We start from the raw sequence: 18,125 nt of genomic DNA, 5'->3' as shown, positions 1-18,125 counted from the left end.
GGACATGATGAAGACTCCCAACTCCTCTCAATGTCATCTTTGTCCCAGAGTCTTACTCTCCCTTCAGAAACCTGAAGTGGGGGTTGGCATCATCCATCTTCTCTCCTGAAGCTGGAAGCCAGAAGCTACTGAAGTGACTCAAAAAGACTAGAAGAGATTCAATTTCCAGAAGAGATTAAAAAGAGTGAAGATATTTAAAGGGAAGTGGAGCTCTCTTCTTTCCCACTGTGGCCAACTTCATCTCACCTCTCACTCAGGCACAGGGTATTGATCTCCACCAATGAGGAAAACGGCTCATGCTTTTGGGCTTTGTTACACAAAGAAAGTTACACAAGAAAGGTCAAGGTCCTCAGGTTTGTTCTGTCATTCTTTGTGTATCTGCTCCATCAGGGACATTTCTCTTTAGATCTAGGATAATTTTTTATAATGGTCAATTTTTAAAAATTTACTCAATTCTCCAGTTTTAACTAAGAAACTGAGACCTTGTGCCAGGGCTACACTACACCTCTTTCTAAACTTTTGGATGAGGTGGTTGAATGTTCTTTGTTTAAAGCTGGGTTCCTGTACTCACCACTCCAGAAGATTTTTTGAAATGCATAACACTATCACTGCCCCCTGTGACATCTCCATTCTGAATGCCATACGTGCCACTCTGGTTGCTGCTGTTGCCCTGGGCTTCCAAGGTCTCCACCGTGGGGTTTCCTGACTACTCTAAGTCTTTCCAACCTTTTTGTGGCTTTGGGGTGTGGGATGCTTTGTTCTTGCTACTCTAGAACACAGACCCTTCCAGGCTACATTTGTCTATTGTACATAGGTGGTTTAGGGGCTGGGTATATTTGTCTTCACTGGTACTGGCTTTGCTTTGTGCTCCGCTTCACAATTGCCCACAGGTTTTTTCATAACTTTTTTTTGCAAAGTTTTTTTGTGGAAGAAATTCTTTATTGTAGTTTCTCAGTGGATTTTTTAAATCATTACTTGACTGATGTGAACTTTTTATTGTTTCTCAAAGTCCTATCAAAGACTTTCTCTATATCTTAATGTTATGATAATGATGGTATGCTCTATTTTTTCTCTTGTTGTTATGATTTGTTATTTGGGTTGGTTTCCTGTTATTAAATAATTCTCATCTTCCATTTATAAATTCTACTTGATTATGAGAGACAATTTAAGTAATACTACTTTACATGTATAAATATTTTAAGGTTTTGAAAGTATCTCATTTAACCCTCACAACAATTCCATGTGGTAGGTGCTGTTATCCTCAATTTAAAGATTGGGAAACTGAAACTGAGAGAGGTTAAGCAACTTAGCCAAGGTCACACAACCAAGTAAGTGTCTGTGGCAGATAAGGTCTTCCTGACTCCAGGTCTAGTATTCTGTCCACTGTGCCATGCAGCCTCTTAAAGTTGTTGACATTCACTGATGATCCAGAGCCTCCACTGTGCCAGTGTGGTTGTCCGACTGCTGAGTTAATTATTTATATCATCAATAATGATAGAGACAGCATGGCAGGATAGTATATGTTATGCTGGGCTTGGAGTCCAAGAAAACCTAGACTTAAATCACTATTATGGTACTTATTAGCCCTGTGACTCTGAGCAAGTCATTCCTATCCTCCTGGAAACTCCCTAGGACTTGTCAGCTGTGCCTTGGGTTTCATTCAAGTAGGGGGAGTTCTCTGCAGGCAACAAGCATTTATTAAGTACTTACTACCCTCTAGGTACCTGCTAAGCCCTTGGAATTGAATATAAACAACCAAAAAAAAAAAGACAATTCCTACCCAACTAGAGCTTACATTCCAATGAGGGAAATAACACATAAAAGGGAACTGAAAGGGGAGGAAGATCACCCATGTTGGGCCTTGGTGGCCCACTATGTAGAATCAGAAGCATAGGTAGGAGGGGAATGAAACATGGCCAGCCTAGGTTAATCCCCAAAATGAAGGCCCTAGAAGGAATTCATCAGTTGGAGGAGGCTGGAATGGAATGAAAATTCCAGGGTGAGAAGGCAGCTGAGTCAAGATGGTGAAGTCCAGAAAGTCACAAGCACAGCTAAGAGATGAATGCTAAATCAATAACAATTGATTCCAATATTCATGAATGATACTGGTCTATACTTTTCTTACTTTTGTCTTTCTTTAGGTTTCAAAACTCTATTTACCTTGTAGAAGGAATTAGCCTACCAGTAGTTCTCTGCTTTAAGACAGTCTAAATGGTATAGGAGTTTATTGTTAACAATTTGGTAGAATTCTCTTGTGAATTTGCCTGGGCCCAGTGCCTTTTTACAACGCAGTTTATTAATAGTTTGTCTGATTTAACCTTCTTAATAGGTCAATTCATTAGTCTCTCTTAAGGTTGTATACTTCTTTTTTTGTTGGCTTGGGTATTTTATACTTCAGTAGGTAATCATCTATGTCTTACTGATTCTCAAATTTCTTAGTATGAAACTAGCTATAGTTGTTAGTATTTCATGAGCTTTGCTAATTATTTTGGTTGATTATTATTTTCTTCCTTTTTCTTGTTTCTTTTCTTGGTGTTTATTTCTTTTCTTGATGTTTATTCTTATTGTTTTAGGGGATCTCTGAGAAACCTGTCTCTTTGTTCCTCTTACACCATTTTAAATTGGTTTCATTTATAACATTGTTCTTATGGAACTAATTGTGCCCTGTCGTACTGTATGATATGATATTTTTTTCAAACTAATTAACCAAGTTAGGTGAAATGTACTTGTTCATTCAACCTATATTTATTGATCACTATGTTTATACTGTATGCATACTGTACAAATAATATGATTGCTTTGTGAGAACTAATGGGTAGAGTTGCAAAAGAATAGCTGACTAAATATATATTTATATAAAATATCTTGTGCTCTATAATTTATGAGATACTCTACAGCTATTATCTCTTTTGATCTTCACAGTAACCTCATTGAAGTAAATAAAACAGTAATTGTTATCCCTGTTTTACTGGTGAGAAAACTACCTCCTGAGGATCTAAAATTACTGAGTTGTTATTCAGTGTTCTTAAATTGCCAAATATTTATTGAACCCCTATTATGTGTGAGGTCCTGATAAGTCAGAGGTTCTTAAGCTTTTTTGTGTGCTCGGGAAAGAAGTGAGGAAAGGAGGAAAGAAAGGAAGGAAGATGAAAGAAGAGAAGAAAGAAGGAAAGGGGAAAGAAAAGAAGAAAGGAAGAGAGAAAGGAAGAAGATTCAGTTGATGTGTTTGTTGTTTTTCTGAAATGCTTTTTTCTCCTCTTCTATCCTTTATTACAAGTGATGGTTTACTGGTTAGGAGAGGGAGATATTTGAAAATGAAGGTGCTATGAAAACAAAAGATACCAATTTTTTATATTTAAAGAAAAATAGCAAATCCATCAAAATAGAAAATAATGTAAGAGTTTCTAGTTTTGACTGAAGAAAGTATAAACTTTCAGTCTTGGCAACAAAGGTCCTCCATAGTTAGATTCAACCTGCTTTTTCAGCTTCTTCTCATAGCTTTCCAGCATCATTAGTGTCTAGCACAATAACCTTGCAAAGCAGATGCTTAATAAAGTGAATTTTCAACGTTATTTTACTCTCCTTCACCTACTACTTTTTATTCCAACCCAATTGACCTCCTTCCTCATTCTCTTTTTTCCTTTCCTGTTTCGGTGGCTATGCTCAGGAAAATGTCCATGCCTACAATGGACTCCCTCCCCAATTTCCCTCTGTTGAAGGTTTTCCCTTCCTTAAAATCCTAACTCAGATGGTTCTTCTTCCATAATACTTCGCCTAAACTTTTTCCTCCCAGGTGAAAGTAATCCACTTATTTCTAACCTAGACTTTTAATAGCTTTGTTATTAGTTTCTCTGTATCAAGTCTATCTCCTTTCCATACTATCCAAGTTTTCTTACTTTTGAATGTTAATCTCACTTTTCTGAAAATGAAGAAAAACTCTAGCTGCATTATTGATTTTCTCCTTCCCAGTAACATATATTTAAATGTATGTATGTATATTTTGATTCCACCCTCTCTTATTTCAGAACCTTCCCTGTCCCCCAATTCTCTGTGTCTATAAGTTCCAAGGAAATGATAGCTCAGAATTGCGCTAAATAGGAGGGCTACCAACATTACATGGGGAACAAATCTCTGGTTTGGCAAAATTACCCTTTAAATTATCTTTATGCCTTTGCTTATTTTGGCAAGAATACAAATTTGGCTTTTCAATATTTATTGCCTGTTTATTTTTTTTTCTTTACTATTCTTAACTTTTCAAACTTTGTGTTTTAGCTATCTCCACATTTGAAATTCAGCCAGATTCAATTGAAGTCCAAGAAGGTGGGGTTGCAAGACTTGCCTGTAAGATTACTTCACACCCTCCTGCTATCATAACTTGGGAATTAAATAGAACAAGCTTACCATTGGTTATGGACAGGTAAATAGACTTTTTTTATTTGTCAGTGGGACTGTATTAATAAAAAAGACCTTTTTTAAAAAAAGAGTTATTAGAGATATACAAGAAGATTATTCAAGTAGTAATCTATTTATTGAACAATTAGAATGAGCCTCATGCTTTAGCATAGGAATTAGAATCCTCTATGCCAGATGTGTTAAAAGTGACAATTGTGAAGCTGGTCTGTAGTTATGTGCTTGGGGGTGAGACCACAGAGTTTGTCTCCCCAAGGACATCTTTTCATCTTATCTGTTCCCGTGCTTGTACAAGTATATTAGAGCCCAGGCTTCCAGGAAGTATTGCCATCACATCTATGGTTATGAGCTTGCTAGATTCTATGGGCCTATATCTCACATCAACTCCTCTTATAAAAACCATTGCAACAATTCCCTCCCCTGTATTGTGGGAAGGACAGGGGTTAGCCTCTTAGCATGTGTCTTGTCAAAGTGCCAAAGGCACTTTAATTAATGGGACATGACTAGGTCAAAAACATTTTTCTAGAGTGGGAACAGGGTTGCCCAAGGAGACTCTTCTCTATTTGGGACTTTCTTAGTGTAAATTAGCAGCTGGAAGTCTAGAAATTAGAATTTATTCAGATAATGTATGGGCCAACAGTTAACTGCAATGTTGAATGCTGAGCTTCACTTTGTGAACTCCGTAGTTAATTTTCTTTTCTTTTCTTTCTTTTCTTTTCTTTTCTTTTTTTCTTATTGGCTAGGTAATGGGGTGAAGTGAGTTGCTCAGGGTCACACAGCTAGTAAGTGTCAGGTGTCTGGGGCCAGATTTGAACTCAAGTCTTCCTGAATCCAGGACTGGTGCTCTATCCACTGTGCCATGTAGCTGCCCTTATGGTTAATTTTCATTTTTTCATTTACACATTCTTGGAAAATAAGTACAAAAATTATTTTCACAGCTCCATATTATAAAATCCCTTTCCCTCTTTAGAGAGTAGTATTGTCTCAAAATAAAACTGAATAAACTGTGTTATGAAGGTATCAAATATATTTTATACATTTCTTTGAAAAGGGGTAAAAGTAATATATTCCTTCTTAGAAAGTTTTTCTAAAATGAGAAGCAAAAGCTAGTGCAAATGATTCCATTATCTTTTTTGCTTTTATAATAGGATAACAGCTCTGCCATCAGGAGTGTTGCAAATCTATGGTGTTGACCAAAAAGATGCTGGGAATTATCGTTGTGTTGCTACTACTGTAGCCAGTAGACGTAAAAGCATAGAAGCTACTGTAACTGTCATCCCAGGTAACAAGATGAATATTCCTTTTTTTTTTTTTTTTTTTTTGGCTTTTCTTAGCTTTTGTCTTTCAAGAGATATTGACAGCTAAATGTAAGCCATTGTAATCTCTTTGCAGTAACATCAGTTATAAATTTTAAAGTGGCAGCCCCAATTATCATTCAGATCATCTTATTATAGAGTAACTTGTCTATAAAAGATGCTAGCATCTTTAATAAAAATTAAATATGTGCCTTATAGATTATTAACATATATTGGTTTTTATTTGAATTTTGCTTTATAGGTTCTCAAAAGAAATAGCAATATTAAATGAGTTAAAGTATAATCGGAATTGAATGATGAATATTCAAGTAGACATTTTTTGAAAATTTTTGCCATATTATATTTTATTTTGTGTATTGTTTCATTTTTTTCATTTTCTTTTCTTTCATTCATTTTCTTTTCTTTTCAAAGCCAAGGAGTCCAAGTCCTTCCACAAACCAACTATTATAGCAGGTCCACAGAATATAACAACTTCTCTGCATCAAACTGTTGTTTTGGAATGCATGGCTACGGGAAATCCTAAGCCAATCATTTCTTGGAGCCGTCTTGGTAGGTTTGCCCAAAATTATTTTTGTTCATTCTGTTATAACAAATTAAAATGTTTATTATAACATAATTATGCTATTTTGTGGATTTCTTCTGTAGGAAGTTTTGTAAAGTTTTACATTTGTTTCTAAAACAAAGGGAAAATATGCCTTATGCAATTCTGCTAGTGCTTACTCTGTAGTTGTAATGTTAGAACAGATCTTAAATCCTTGTACCTGGATCATTTTCTTTGAAATAGATCACAAGTCCATTGATGTATTTAATACTCGAGTACTTGGAAATGGTAATCTCATGATATCTGATGTTAAGCTGCAGCATGCTGGGATATATATTTGTCGTGCCTCTACCCCCGGCACACGGAACTTCACAGTTGCCATGGCAACTCTCACTGTACTAGGTAAGTTTGATTTTTCCTTCCAATCAAAAAAAATTAAAATTTCCTATTTTGCTTTCTTATTTTTTAAAGTTGACAGTTCATCTTCAGTTAAGTTACATAGTCTGGTTTTTATGTTACTTAAATGATTTTTTGACTCTAAGCTTATGAATAGAAAATTAGAATGATGCATTAAAATCCAGCTCTCTTTCCATGTCCTCCTTGCCGACTGCCTTAACCATTCACTTTATCCCACCTACCAACCCACTCTTTTCATTTCATCTTCCTTTCTCCCAATTACCAAAATACATGCCCTTTCAGCCATGCTGAATGGAGAGGCAGGTATAGTGTTTTGACAGAAACATGTTCATGTGGGAATCAGGAAGACATAGGTATTTTATAACAGCTTGGTGACCTGGGAAAGTTCTTGAACTTTTCTGAACTTCAGTTTTGTTATCTAAAAAAAATGGGAAGTTTAAACTAGATAATTCCTATGATTCTTTCTAGCTCTAACATTCTGTGATAACAAATACCATTTTAACAATAGAGTCTCTGTTGGAAGTGGCCTTTGAGGTGATCCAGTCCAACCCACATTTTAACATTAATCTCCTGAAACCTACCTAATATATCCATCTTGAAGATTTCCAGTGATGAAGAACTCATCACCGGAAGCAATCCATTCTACTTTTGGACTACTCTAATAATTCGGAAATTTTTCCTGAATTTTCCAGAATTTGTCTCTGCAACTTCCACTTGTTCCTAGGTCTACCCTTTGGAGCTCAAAAGAACAAGTCTAACTGTACTTCATTACAGCCCTTTAATATTTGAAGATAGGTATTACTTTCCCTACTTAACCCTTTTCTCTAGTATGACTTGGTTCCTTTAACTGATCCTTGTATAGCAGAATTACAAGTCCCCTTGTCACTTTCCTTTGAATAGGTACTAGTTTGTCAGATTTGGGTTTTTTTTGTTTTGTTTTATTTTTTATTTTTCTGAGACTGGAGGTGCAGTGGCCATTCATGGACTTAATCCCAGTACTAACTAGCACAGAAGCTTTATTTAAACCACTCTATTTTTCTGACCTGGGGTGATTCACCCCTCGTTAGGCAGCCTGGTGGCCCCTCCACTTCCAAGGGCTTATCATGTTTGTGCTAGATAGTGCAGATTCTCAATCACCTTCAACCTCAGGCACCTCAGAACTCTCAAACCCAAGCCATCTACTAGCCTCAGGCTTCCCCAGTAGCAAGGATTTCAGGTGTGTGCCACCATGCCCAGCTGTCAGTGTTCTTTTGACACCAAAAACTAAATATAATGCTCCAGGTGTAGTCTAACTGTCTCCCCCCGCCCCGTTTGTTTCTCTCTCTCTCTCTCTACACATATATATATGTATATATACACACATATATATATACACATATATACACATATATACATATATATATACACATATATACACATATATATACATATATATATAATATGTATCCATTTCTTCTTAGTTTGCATTAACTTTTCTGACTCCCATGTCACACTGTTGATTCATATTGAACTTGCAATCTCCTTGTGTAGTTTTGCAATTGATTTTTGAAACTTAAGCCTACTCCTTCGTATTTATCCTATTTTGTCTATTGAGTTATTGTGTTATCTATTTATGCATATACAGATTTGCATGTGGACACACATCTATATACTTATATGTGTGATTATATATTAAATGTACCTGTCATACCTATAACCTATACATATAACCTATATATGTGTATATATAACCTGTGTGTGTGTATATATATAATCTGTGTATATATGTATGTGTATGTGTGTGTGTGTGTGTGTGTGTGTATATATATATATATACACATACCTATAACAGACATGTATATCTAGTATTTATGTGTGTATATAGTTATTTAGGGATTTTCTGGGACAGGTAAATATCTAAATAGGTATTGCTATGGAAAAGATGGTGGGCATGAGAATTTGGTTCTGTAGTTTGTAAATATGCACAATCCTGTCTTAGATGGTGTGGGGAAAATCTAGACCAATAACTATCCTTTCGTTGAATCCCTCCATTGGAGATCTGAGAAATACTTTAGATTTTTTTTCAACTTTTCCCAATAGCTCCTCCTTCATTCGTGGAATGGCCAGAAAGTTTAACAAGGCCCCGAGCTGGCACTGCTCGTTTTGTATGTCAGGCAGAGGGAATTCCCTCACCCAAAATGTCATGGCTGAAAAATGGAAGAAGGATTCATTCAAATGGAAGAATAAAAATGTATAACAGGTAAGATATGTTATTGTTCTGTTGTTTCTTATAATCACAATTTTTAAATCTATAACTGTAGGTAAGAAAAATGGTGTTTTATGTTTAAATGAGATAAAATTCCCTTAAAAATAATTTTGAAGGGGGCAGGTAGGTGGTGCAGAGGATAGAGCACCAGCCCTGGAGTCAGGAGGACCTGAGTTCAAATCCAGCCTCAGACACATAACACTTAAAAGCTGTGTGACGCTGGGCAAGTCACTTAACCCCAATTGCCTCACCAAAAAAACAAAACAAACGAAAAAATAATTTTGAAGTGAAACATTCAGGTTGATAATATCCAACTTTCCTTGGTATTTTTATGGAAAACATTTAAAGCATCCTCAATTCCTCAACCTTCCTCATCTCCAAATAAATATCCATTTAGTTGTCAAGTCTTTTTGATTTCCACCTACATTGCTCTTGAATCCATTCTTTTCCCTCTACTTACACTACACAGCACCCTTATTTGGTGCCTTATTTCTGTCTCCTGGACTGTTTTAGTAGCCTCCTGATTAGTCTCTTTGTTTCCATGTCATCTTCAATCTATTCTTCTCACACTGCCAAACTGATATTCCCAAAATATCTATCTGACCATGTCATTTCCCTGCTCAATAAAGAATAATGGCTCTCAGTTTCCTCTGAAATAAAATATAAATTCCTCTATTTGGCATTTAAAGCCTTTATCAGATTAAATCCAGCCTAACTTTCCAGGTTTATTACCCATTATTCTCCTTCATACGTTCTACAGTCCAGCCAATATTGCTACCCTTTATGCAGAACATTTTGTTTCTCATATACATGTGTTTCCACAGGCTATTCCCCATGCCTAGAATATATTTCCTTCTTCATCTCCTCTTCTTATAATTTCTGCCTTTCCTCAAGGATCAGCTTTAAGTGCTATCCTCCATGAGGCCTTTCTTAATTCTCCCAGATTGTAGTACATTCCCTGCTACTGAAAGTACCTTGTTTTTACTTTGTATTTATTCTGTTTGCCTCATTTTTTAAGATGTTCTTTCTGCTGAAAGAATATAAGCTTCTTGAATGCAGATAATACTGTGTTTTTGTTTCTGTATAACCCCAGCACTTGCTATGGTACCTGGCATACAATAGGGATTTTAAAAATGGTTGTTGATTGATCAGAATCCTGTAGAATCCAGTTGCATTGTTAATGGATGAAAAAAATTATTAAGCATCTACTCTGTGCCATGCACTGAATTAAGTTTTGAAAATAAAAATTTTTAAAAATTGTCACAGCCCTCTTTCTGATGGAGCTTATATTTTAATTGGGTAAGACTACACATAAAAGAAAATTCAGCTGTAGGATAGATGGAAAGTCCCAGAAGTCCTGAGGGTGCTGTGGTGGGGTATATGGGCATGGCTCAGAAATCCTCAGGTAATATAAGTAGATCAGGTGTCAGTGCCCAGGGACTATAGAGCATAAAGTAAGTCAGTGGCAAAGCAGATAGTTAGACCTGGTCATTTTCTGTCTTATTAGAAGGAATGAAGTTCTTGACTCTCATCTCATCCAAATCCTATGGGGAATCAAGTAGCCTTGGGGAAGAGAAAAGTTGGGAGAATCATAGGAGAGGGTGCCGCTAGTGATGTCAAATTTTCCCATAGTACCCCTTTGTGGAAGGGGGTAAAGGGGGATAAAAGAGGAGGATGTGCCCCTAGTAGTCACAGGTTATCCTCTTTCTCTTATTAATCATACTATAAAAGAGGCAGAATGGTATAGTTGAGACAATGTTGGACTCAGAAATTAATAGACTTGGGGTTCTAGCCTAGGTTCTATCACTAACCAGAAGCATGACTTTTGGGCAAGCCATTTATCCTTTCTTGGTTTCAGTTTCTTCAGCTGTAAAAGGAGAATCAATGTCCAATTTCCCTCCTAACTCTAAAATTTGCTGAGAATTTTATATGCATGTTAATGTGAAATCAGTACTATAGTTTATGCTGAATAAAATATTTTATATCTGTTTTGCTAATTTGTGAAAAAAATACTGAATATATTCAACACTATTATATGTGGTGATAGTTGCTGTTCAGTCATGTCTGACTCTGCGTGGGCCCACATGGGGTCACTTTGGTCACATAATAAGAAGATGGGACTAATTGGAAAAGACCCTGATTTGGGGAAAGATTGAAAGAAAAAGGGAAAGAGGACAGCAGAGGATGAAATGGATAGATAATATCATGGAAACAATGAACATAAATTTGGACAGACTTCAAGAAGTAGTGGAAGACAGAAGGTCCTGGCATGCTGTGGTTCATGGGGGCACGAAGAGTCAGACAACTGAATGACTGAACAACAACATTGGGGTTTCTTGGCAGAGGTACTGGAGTGGCTTGCCCTTTTCTTCTTCATGGGTTAAGGCAGACAAAAGTTAAGTGACTTGCCCAGGATCATATAGCTAATGAGTGTCTGAGACCAGATTTGAACTCAGGTCTTCTTGACTCCAGGCCTAGCACTCTGTCCACTGAACCATCTAGCTGCCTCCTGTTTTAGTAGTACTGGTTAATAAGACCAGTGATGAGGCCAAATTTTGAAAAAAACTTGACAACAACTTTCTACTAAATGTGAAGCATTTGATTGCAATTGAAAGAGTGTGCCACATCACCTATGTGAATCATGGTGAATTTAACTGTCTTAACATTGAATGTCATATTCCCCCTTGTAGCTAATTTAGGCATTTATTGGCAATGAATTTTGCATCGTTCAGAATTTGGTTTTAGTGCAAGAAAAATCAATAGTAGCTAAAAACTCATTTTTCATATCACTTTTGGAAAATTCTTTAGAAATGTATGTGACTTAAACAAAATTTTTTTTCTTCCCTCAGCAAATTGGTCATTAACCAGATTATTCCTGAAGACGATGCTATTTACCAATGTATGGCTGAGAATAGCCAAGGATCTATTTTGTCCAGAGCCAGACTGACTGTAGTAATGTCAGAAGATAGACCCGGTGCTCCTTGTAATGTCCATGCTGAAACTATGTCAAGTTCAGCCATCCTTTTGGCTTGGGAGAGGCCACTTTACAATTCTGACAAAGTTATTGCTTATTCAGTACACTATATGAAAGCAGAAGGTGAGCACTATTTAAAAGTTTGTTTTTAAATTCCTCTTACTATAAGGGATTTGTTTTTCAGTATAAATTATTTACGTATTTGTATATAATCTTCAAGCAATGCTATTTTTTGGAAAGTTCTGTTTAACTCTTTAAACAAAATTGTTAAAGTGTTACAGATCTAATTTTAAAACAAGCAATACCCTCCCCTCAAAAAAAAACCCTTAAATTTTTCTTATAGGAAAGTTCTAGATTTTGCTATGTTCAGAGTGTGTATATTTCTTGAAACCTAGTATAAAGTATGTTTCACTTAGTATGAATTCCAAGCTAAAGACTTAAGGGTTTCATATGTACTGAGATATGAACTCCTTAATGAATATTTAATGAAGAGATTAAGGTTATTTTATTACATAGAACATAACTTCACTATAATATAGTAAGCTTTAATGTAAAGATCGTTTTTCTTTTTTCTTTTTTTTTTTTTTTCTTTTTTTTCGGCAATTGGGGTTAAGTGACTTGCCCAGGGTCACACAGCTAGTAAGTGTCAAGTGTTTGGTCTGAGGCCAGATTTGAACTCAGGTCCTCCTGACTTCAAGGCCGGTGCTCCATCCACTGCGCCACCTAGCTGCACAGAGATCGTTTTTCTGTAATAATTTACATTGAAGTTATAAAATATATATTATCATTCTTCATGCTTATGTGCTTTTCATTCTCATATGCTTTTTAAAGTTTTGTGAAGTTATACTTCTTAAGTTAGATAAGAAGTTCTTTGTTGAATCTATTTTTTTTTCATTAAGTTTGAAATTGAGTCCACCTTGAAATTTCTGTTCAATTCTATTGGGTCTTATTTATTAACCTTAAATTTTACTTTCAGAGAAATGCACAAAAGACAAAAAGAAAAGCATTTTTAAAAGCCCAGAGATTTCTCTAATGGTATCATATAACATGCAGTAGTTAAATACATTTACAGTTTTAATTGCACATCAAGCCAGCATTTATGAAATATAAACTGAATACAACTTAAGCCATTCTGGAAGAATAGTGTTGTAATAATGTTGTCTGAAAAAACTAACAGGTGTTTTTTTTTTATATTTTAAAGAGGAATATTTTACATTTAAATTAGGGGTCATGGTAGCAAGAAAGAATGAAGGTCTGATGAGAGAGCATGTTGGAGTATGTTAATTCCCTTGTTAGCGATTTAGAAAAGGCACACAGGGAATACTGATTTTGGTGGAAGGCTGCTCTTGTTTTCTATTGTAGCTGTTTGATTAGAACCTCCACATGAGGCCTACTAGTCTATTCATGGACAGAACAAGGCCCTTTAATTTGAACTCAAGAACCTTGTTTGGCAAGTCAGAAATCGTACTATGGGATTCCTAATTAACAAGCTATTAACTAGTCTGTTGTGAAATGCCCATAATCTTGTCTAATTAAAATGCTATCAAGTTAATTCAGAAATGTGGGAAAACTTAATAGCGGAATTTGCCTTCTGTTTTGTTTATAAATTCAGTTGTGCAGAGCAGGGGCTACAGCCTTTAGAGAGTTTTGATTAAGTTGACATGCATTTGCTATGAGTTGTTAAGGAGGCATAGTAGCTTTCAGTACACTTGTTCCACTTTACAGGTTCAGTCTATAGGAATTAAATCCAACAAAGACAAAACCCTGCTCTATACCTTGCCATACATATTTTAATAAGAATTGATGTGATTTTTTTTTCCCTCAAAAGAGACTCATTACAGGACAAAACATTTTTAAAATCACGTTCTGTGACAGTCCTTTTGCTTTCACTATAAAAGAAAGTAAAACCTCATGTCAGTCTAATTTAATAGAGTTGTTAGCAAAATGAGATCTTTTGCTAGATAACTTTTTTGTTTGTTTTAAAAGACAGTAATCACATCACATCCTCTGTGGTCAAATATGAAGCCTTTGCAATTAAGTTTAAAAAAAACACATTAATTTTAAGTAAATAGAATTAAGATCACTTTGAGTGATAAGACTGCAGTTTTGTATTGTATTACTGTACACTATCTACTCTGTGTTTTGGCTCAATATTGAATAAGGTTAAGGTAAGATTAAGTGTGTTCAGGATGATCTTAATCAGAAAAATTGTTAACTATGGTAATTTGTGATAAGACACTGTTTCTTTCAGGAAGTTGCTAATTTCTAATTTGCATTTTTTGGGGAGAATGGTAGATACCAAGTAGAGAGTTAAAGATCAGAATTATATGCTTATTACAATGATAGACCTGGGTAATTTTCATTACATTTTGAAGGTATATCATTTTATATAGTAATTATTATTTCTTTAATTTAGGTTTAAATAATGAAGAGTATCAAGTAGTCATTGGAAATGATACGACCCATTATATTATTGATGACTTAGAGCCAGCCAGCAATTATACTTTTTATATTGTGGCATATATGCCAATGGGAGCCAGCCAGATGTCTGATCATGTAACTCAGAATACACTTGAAGATGGTAAGAAAGTAACTCTAGAGAACTAAAGTATTTTGTTAAAATTGATAAGTATTGTAATTAGCCCTTAAATTTGAGTTTTGAATTATGGAAAATATTAACTATTTTGTATTTTAAAAATTAGAGAGCAGTACTCATCTGTCATTTCAAGTATGGGTCTAACTTACAATACTATTAAGTATTGTAAGGTAATTATATATATATATACACACACGGTAATTTAATATATAAGGTAATTTAAATGCTAAGTTATTTATAAAATAATTTTAATAACTTAAAATTTTGATAACTAAATCGAAATGTAATAAGAAGACTGCCTTGTAGTTATTTTCTTAGCATTAAGACATGTGGTTGAAATTCTAAATATGATGCCATGGCTTAAGTCATTGAAAAGAGAAAATGACTTAGATTACATGGAATGTGGCTTAGGCATTTTATGGTGCATTCTTAAATTTATATAAGGTCTTTCTTTTTTTTTAATGTTTATTTATTCATTTATTTATTTTTAGTTTTCAACATTAACTTTTGTAAGATTTTGAGTTCCAAATTTTCTCCCTCTGTTCCCTCCCCCTCCCCAAGGCAGCATGCAATCTAATATGTTATACATGTACAATCATATTAAACATTTTTCCACATTAGTCATGTTGTGAAAGAAGAATCAAAACAAAAGGAAAACCATGAGAAAGAAAAAAGAAAAGAGAGAGAGAGAAAATAATATGCTTTGATCTGTATTCAAACTCCATAGTTCTTTCTCTTAATGTAGTATGTAGGGTCTTTCTAACAAGGGGCTTGAAATACTTGTCATAATGTTGAGGCAAATTATTTAGACATATGAAATTTTGGAGGGTTCTATATTATTTACATGAGTCTTAGTATCAGTTTCACAGGTCAAAAATGTTTGGAAAATCTTGAAAGATTTCTTATTTATATGTGATATATTTAGTTTACATTATTTCTTAAGCCAAATTAATCAGACCTATGGATTAGAAATTAGTTGCTGTGTTAATCAAAGAGATGTAAGTTAAAACAGCTTTTGAGTTACCATCTCATGTCCATCCAGTAGAGAAATATAATTAAATTCAAGACATTCTGTGCTAATCAGGTTTTGTTTTTAGTTTTTTTGTTTTTTGTTTTTTGCTTAGGCAATCGGGGTTAAGTGCCCAGGGTCACACAGCTAGTTAAGTATTACCTAGCTGCCCCGTGATCAAGTTTTGGAGAAATAAAGCTACTATTGAAATATCTTTTTGCATTGGAAAAAGTATTACATGGGGCAGCTAGGTGGCGCAGTGGATAGACCACCGGCCCTGAAGTCAGGAGGACCTGAGTTCAAATCCTGCCTCAGACCAAACACAACTAGTACTAGCTGTGTGACCTCGGGCAAGTCACTTAACCCCGATTGCCTCACCAAAAAAAAAAAGGAAAAGAAAAAGAAAAAGAAAAAGTAATACAGTTAGAATTAGAAGGAAAACAGTGAAAAATCTTTGTAGTAGATTTCTCTAGTGAACATCTTATACCCACAATATGTAGGGAACTGATGCAAATATACAAGAATAAGAGCCATTTCCCAATAAATAAATGGTGCAAGAATTTGAACAGGCAATTTTTAAATGAAATAATGAAAGTTAACCATAGTAAACATTTGAAAAAATGTTCCAGACCACTAACAATAAAAGAAATGTGAATTGAAGCAACTCTCAGGTTCTTCTTCACACCTATCAGATGGGCAGATACAATAAAAAATGAAAATGATAATTGTCTCTAACTAAAAACCATTTAGGGCTATGAGAAGATAGCACAGTGGAGCTGTGAATTGTTCCAGTCATTCTGGAAAACAATTTGAAACCCACCCAGAGTCACTAAACTATGCATATTCTTTGACTTCTTGATACTACTCCTCGGTAGTATAAAAAAGATCAAAGAAAGAGAGGAAAGCACCTATATGCACAAAAAATATTTATAGTGGTACTTTTTGTTGTAACCAAGAACTGGAAACAAAGTAGGTACCCATCATTTGGGGAATGGCCTAACAAATGATGGCATATGAATGTAATGGAATATTATTGTACCATAAGCCATAACTAATAGGACAGATTCAGGGAAACCTGGAAAGATTTCTATAAACTAATATAGAGTCAATTGAAGGGAACCAGGAGAACAATTTCATTCTCTGTGCCTTCTTGCCAAATCAACAGTCAGTTCAGCAAGATTTAATTAAGTACTTAGGATGTGCCAGGCATTGTGATAAGTACTAAGGATATGAAGAAAGGCAAAAAACAGGGTCCCTGCTCTCATGAAGTTCACAAACAATGATGTATATGATAGATAGATATAGATGTAGATACAGATATAGTGTAAATGGAAGGTAATTTCGAAGGGAAGACACTAGGAATGGAGTGAGTACTGGACAGCCTCATACAGAAAGTTGTATTTGAGGTGAAACTTGAAGCCAGGGAAACCATTTTAGTCATAGGGGACAGACACTGAAAAGGCATAAAGTAGGGTAATGAAGTGTCATATGTGAGAAATAACAAGAAGGCTGGTATTACTGGACCAAAGACTATATGAAGGAGAGTAAGGTGGAAGAAGACTGGAAAGACAGGAAAAGGCCAGGTTGTGAAGGGATTTAAAGCCAGAGGGTTTTTTATTTGATTCTTGAGGCAATATGAAGCCTCTGGTCAGTCAATATGCATTTATTAAATGCCTCCTATTTGCTAGGCACTGACTAAGTGCTGGGAATATAAAGAAAGGCAAAAGAAAAAAAAACAGAAAAAAAAAATACCTGATCTCAAGGAGCTCACAGTCTAAGTGAAGGAGAGAATATGAAAACAACTATGTTCACACAAGGTATACAAGACAAATTGGAGACGATCACAGAGGAAAGATGTCCAATCACTAGCTGGTTATACAAGGCTAGAGGTCAGGGAAGAGGTTAGGGTTAGATATATAGCTCCAAAAATCAGATTCAATATTGTTGGTTGTATTGATGTCTAATATTGCTCATGGTAAACCATTTAATTTAAAACAAATTAAGGTGTTGTAAACCCCTAAAAGAAAATTCACTAAGTTTATATGGTGATGGAAAAATGTCTTTGCATCATAACTTTCTCTCCTGCTGTCTTTGAAGCAGTAGAAAAAGAAATTTCTTTATCCAAAAACTCAAGAGAACAAACATATTTCTGTGTTCCTCTGTTTGTTTAGTCTTTTCTGTCACTTTGGTGCATCTATACTGAGAGCTTTGTCTTTTTGGATGGCTACCCTTACTTTTGTTCTTTCCCTTTTCCCACCATGTACTAGATGGAAAGGAGTTGAAACCATCATAAAAATTCTTGTATTCTCTCCTTTTTTTATTCTCCAAAACCTTTAACTGAAAATTTTTCTTTAATGACCTTTATTTCTTTTTATATTTTAACTTTTTAATTTCCTTTTAGAGCAAACACAGGTTTCTTACACTTACCTTCAAATCAGCTTGCTCTATTCTACTTGACTATTCTCATTTCCCAGTGTTTATTAAATCATACTCTCAATTCTGTCCAAACTTAGCTCTTTTGGTGTTCCTTATTTTTTGTATTGTACATATTAACTCGTAACCTTAAGTGGTATTATTATTATTATGGCATGAAAGTGACCTGGTTTCTCAGAGACTA

General features: G+C 35.0%; 1 protein-coding gene across 1 annotated transcript in view; it reads left to right on the top strand.

Annotated features, from left to right (window-relative positions):
• The window catches only part of PRTG (protogenin), a 140,517-nt gene that overhangs the window by 52,231 nt on the left and 70,161 nt on the right, over nucleotides 1–18,125 (top strand). Inside the window, exons 3-9 of the mRNA XM_027840863.1 lie at nucleotides 4,273–4,417; nucleotides 5,559–5,692; nucleotides 6,138–6,275; nucleotides 6,511–6,669; nucleotides 8,764–8,923; nucleotides 11,779–12,026; nucleotides 14,320–14,484. Coding sequence (XP_027696664.1) covers nucleotides 4,273–4,417; nucleotides 5,559–5,692; nucleotides 6,138–6,275; nucleotides 6,511–6,669; nucleotides 8,764–8,923; nucleotides 11,779–12,026; nucleotides 14,320–14,484 — 1,149 coding nt within the window. The remainder of the gene's footprint in view (nucleotides 1–4,272; nucleotides 4,418–5,558; nucleotides 5,693–6,137; nucleotides 6,276–6,510; nucleotides 6,670–8,763; nucleotides 8,924–11,778; nucleotides 12,027–14,319; nucleotides 14,485–18,125) is intronic.

The sequence above is a fragment of the Vombatus ursinus genome, unplaced genomic scaffold, assembly GCF_900497805.2.
Source record: "Vombatus ursinus unplaced genomic scaffold, bare-nosed wombat genome assembly UNPS02014848.1, whole genome shotgun sequence".
Lineage (NCBI taxonomy): Eukaryota > Metazoa > Chordata > Mammalia > Diprotodontia > Vombatidae > Vombatus > Vombatus ursinus.
Note: the sequence above shows the minus strand (reverse complement) of the source record. Positions and strands in the feature narration are given on the sequence as shown.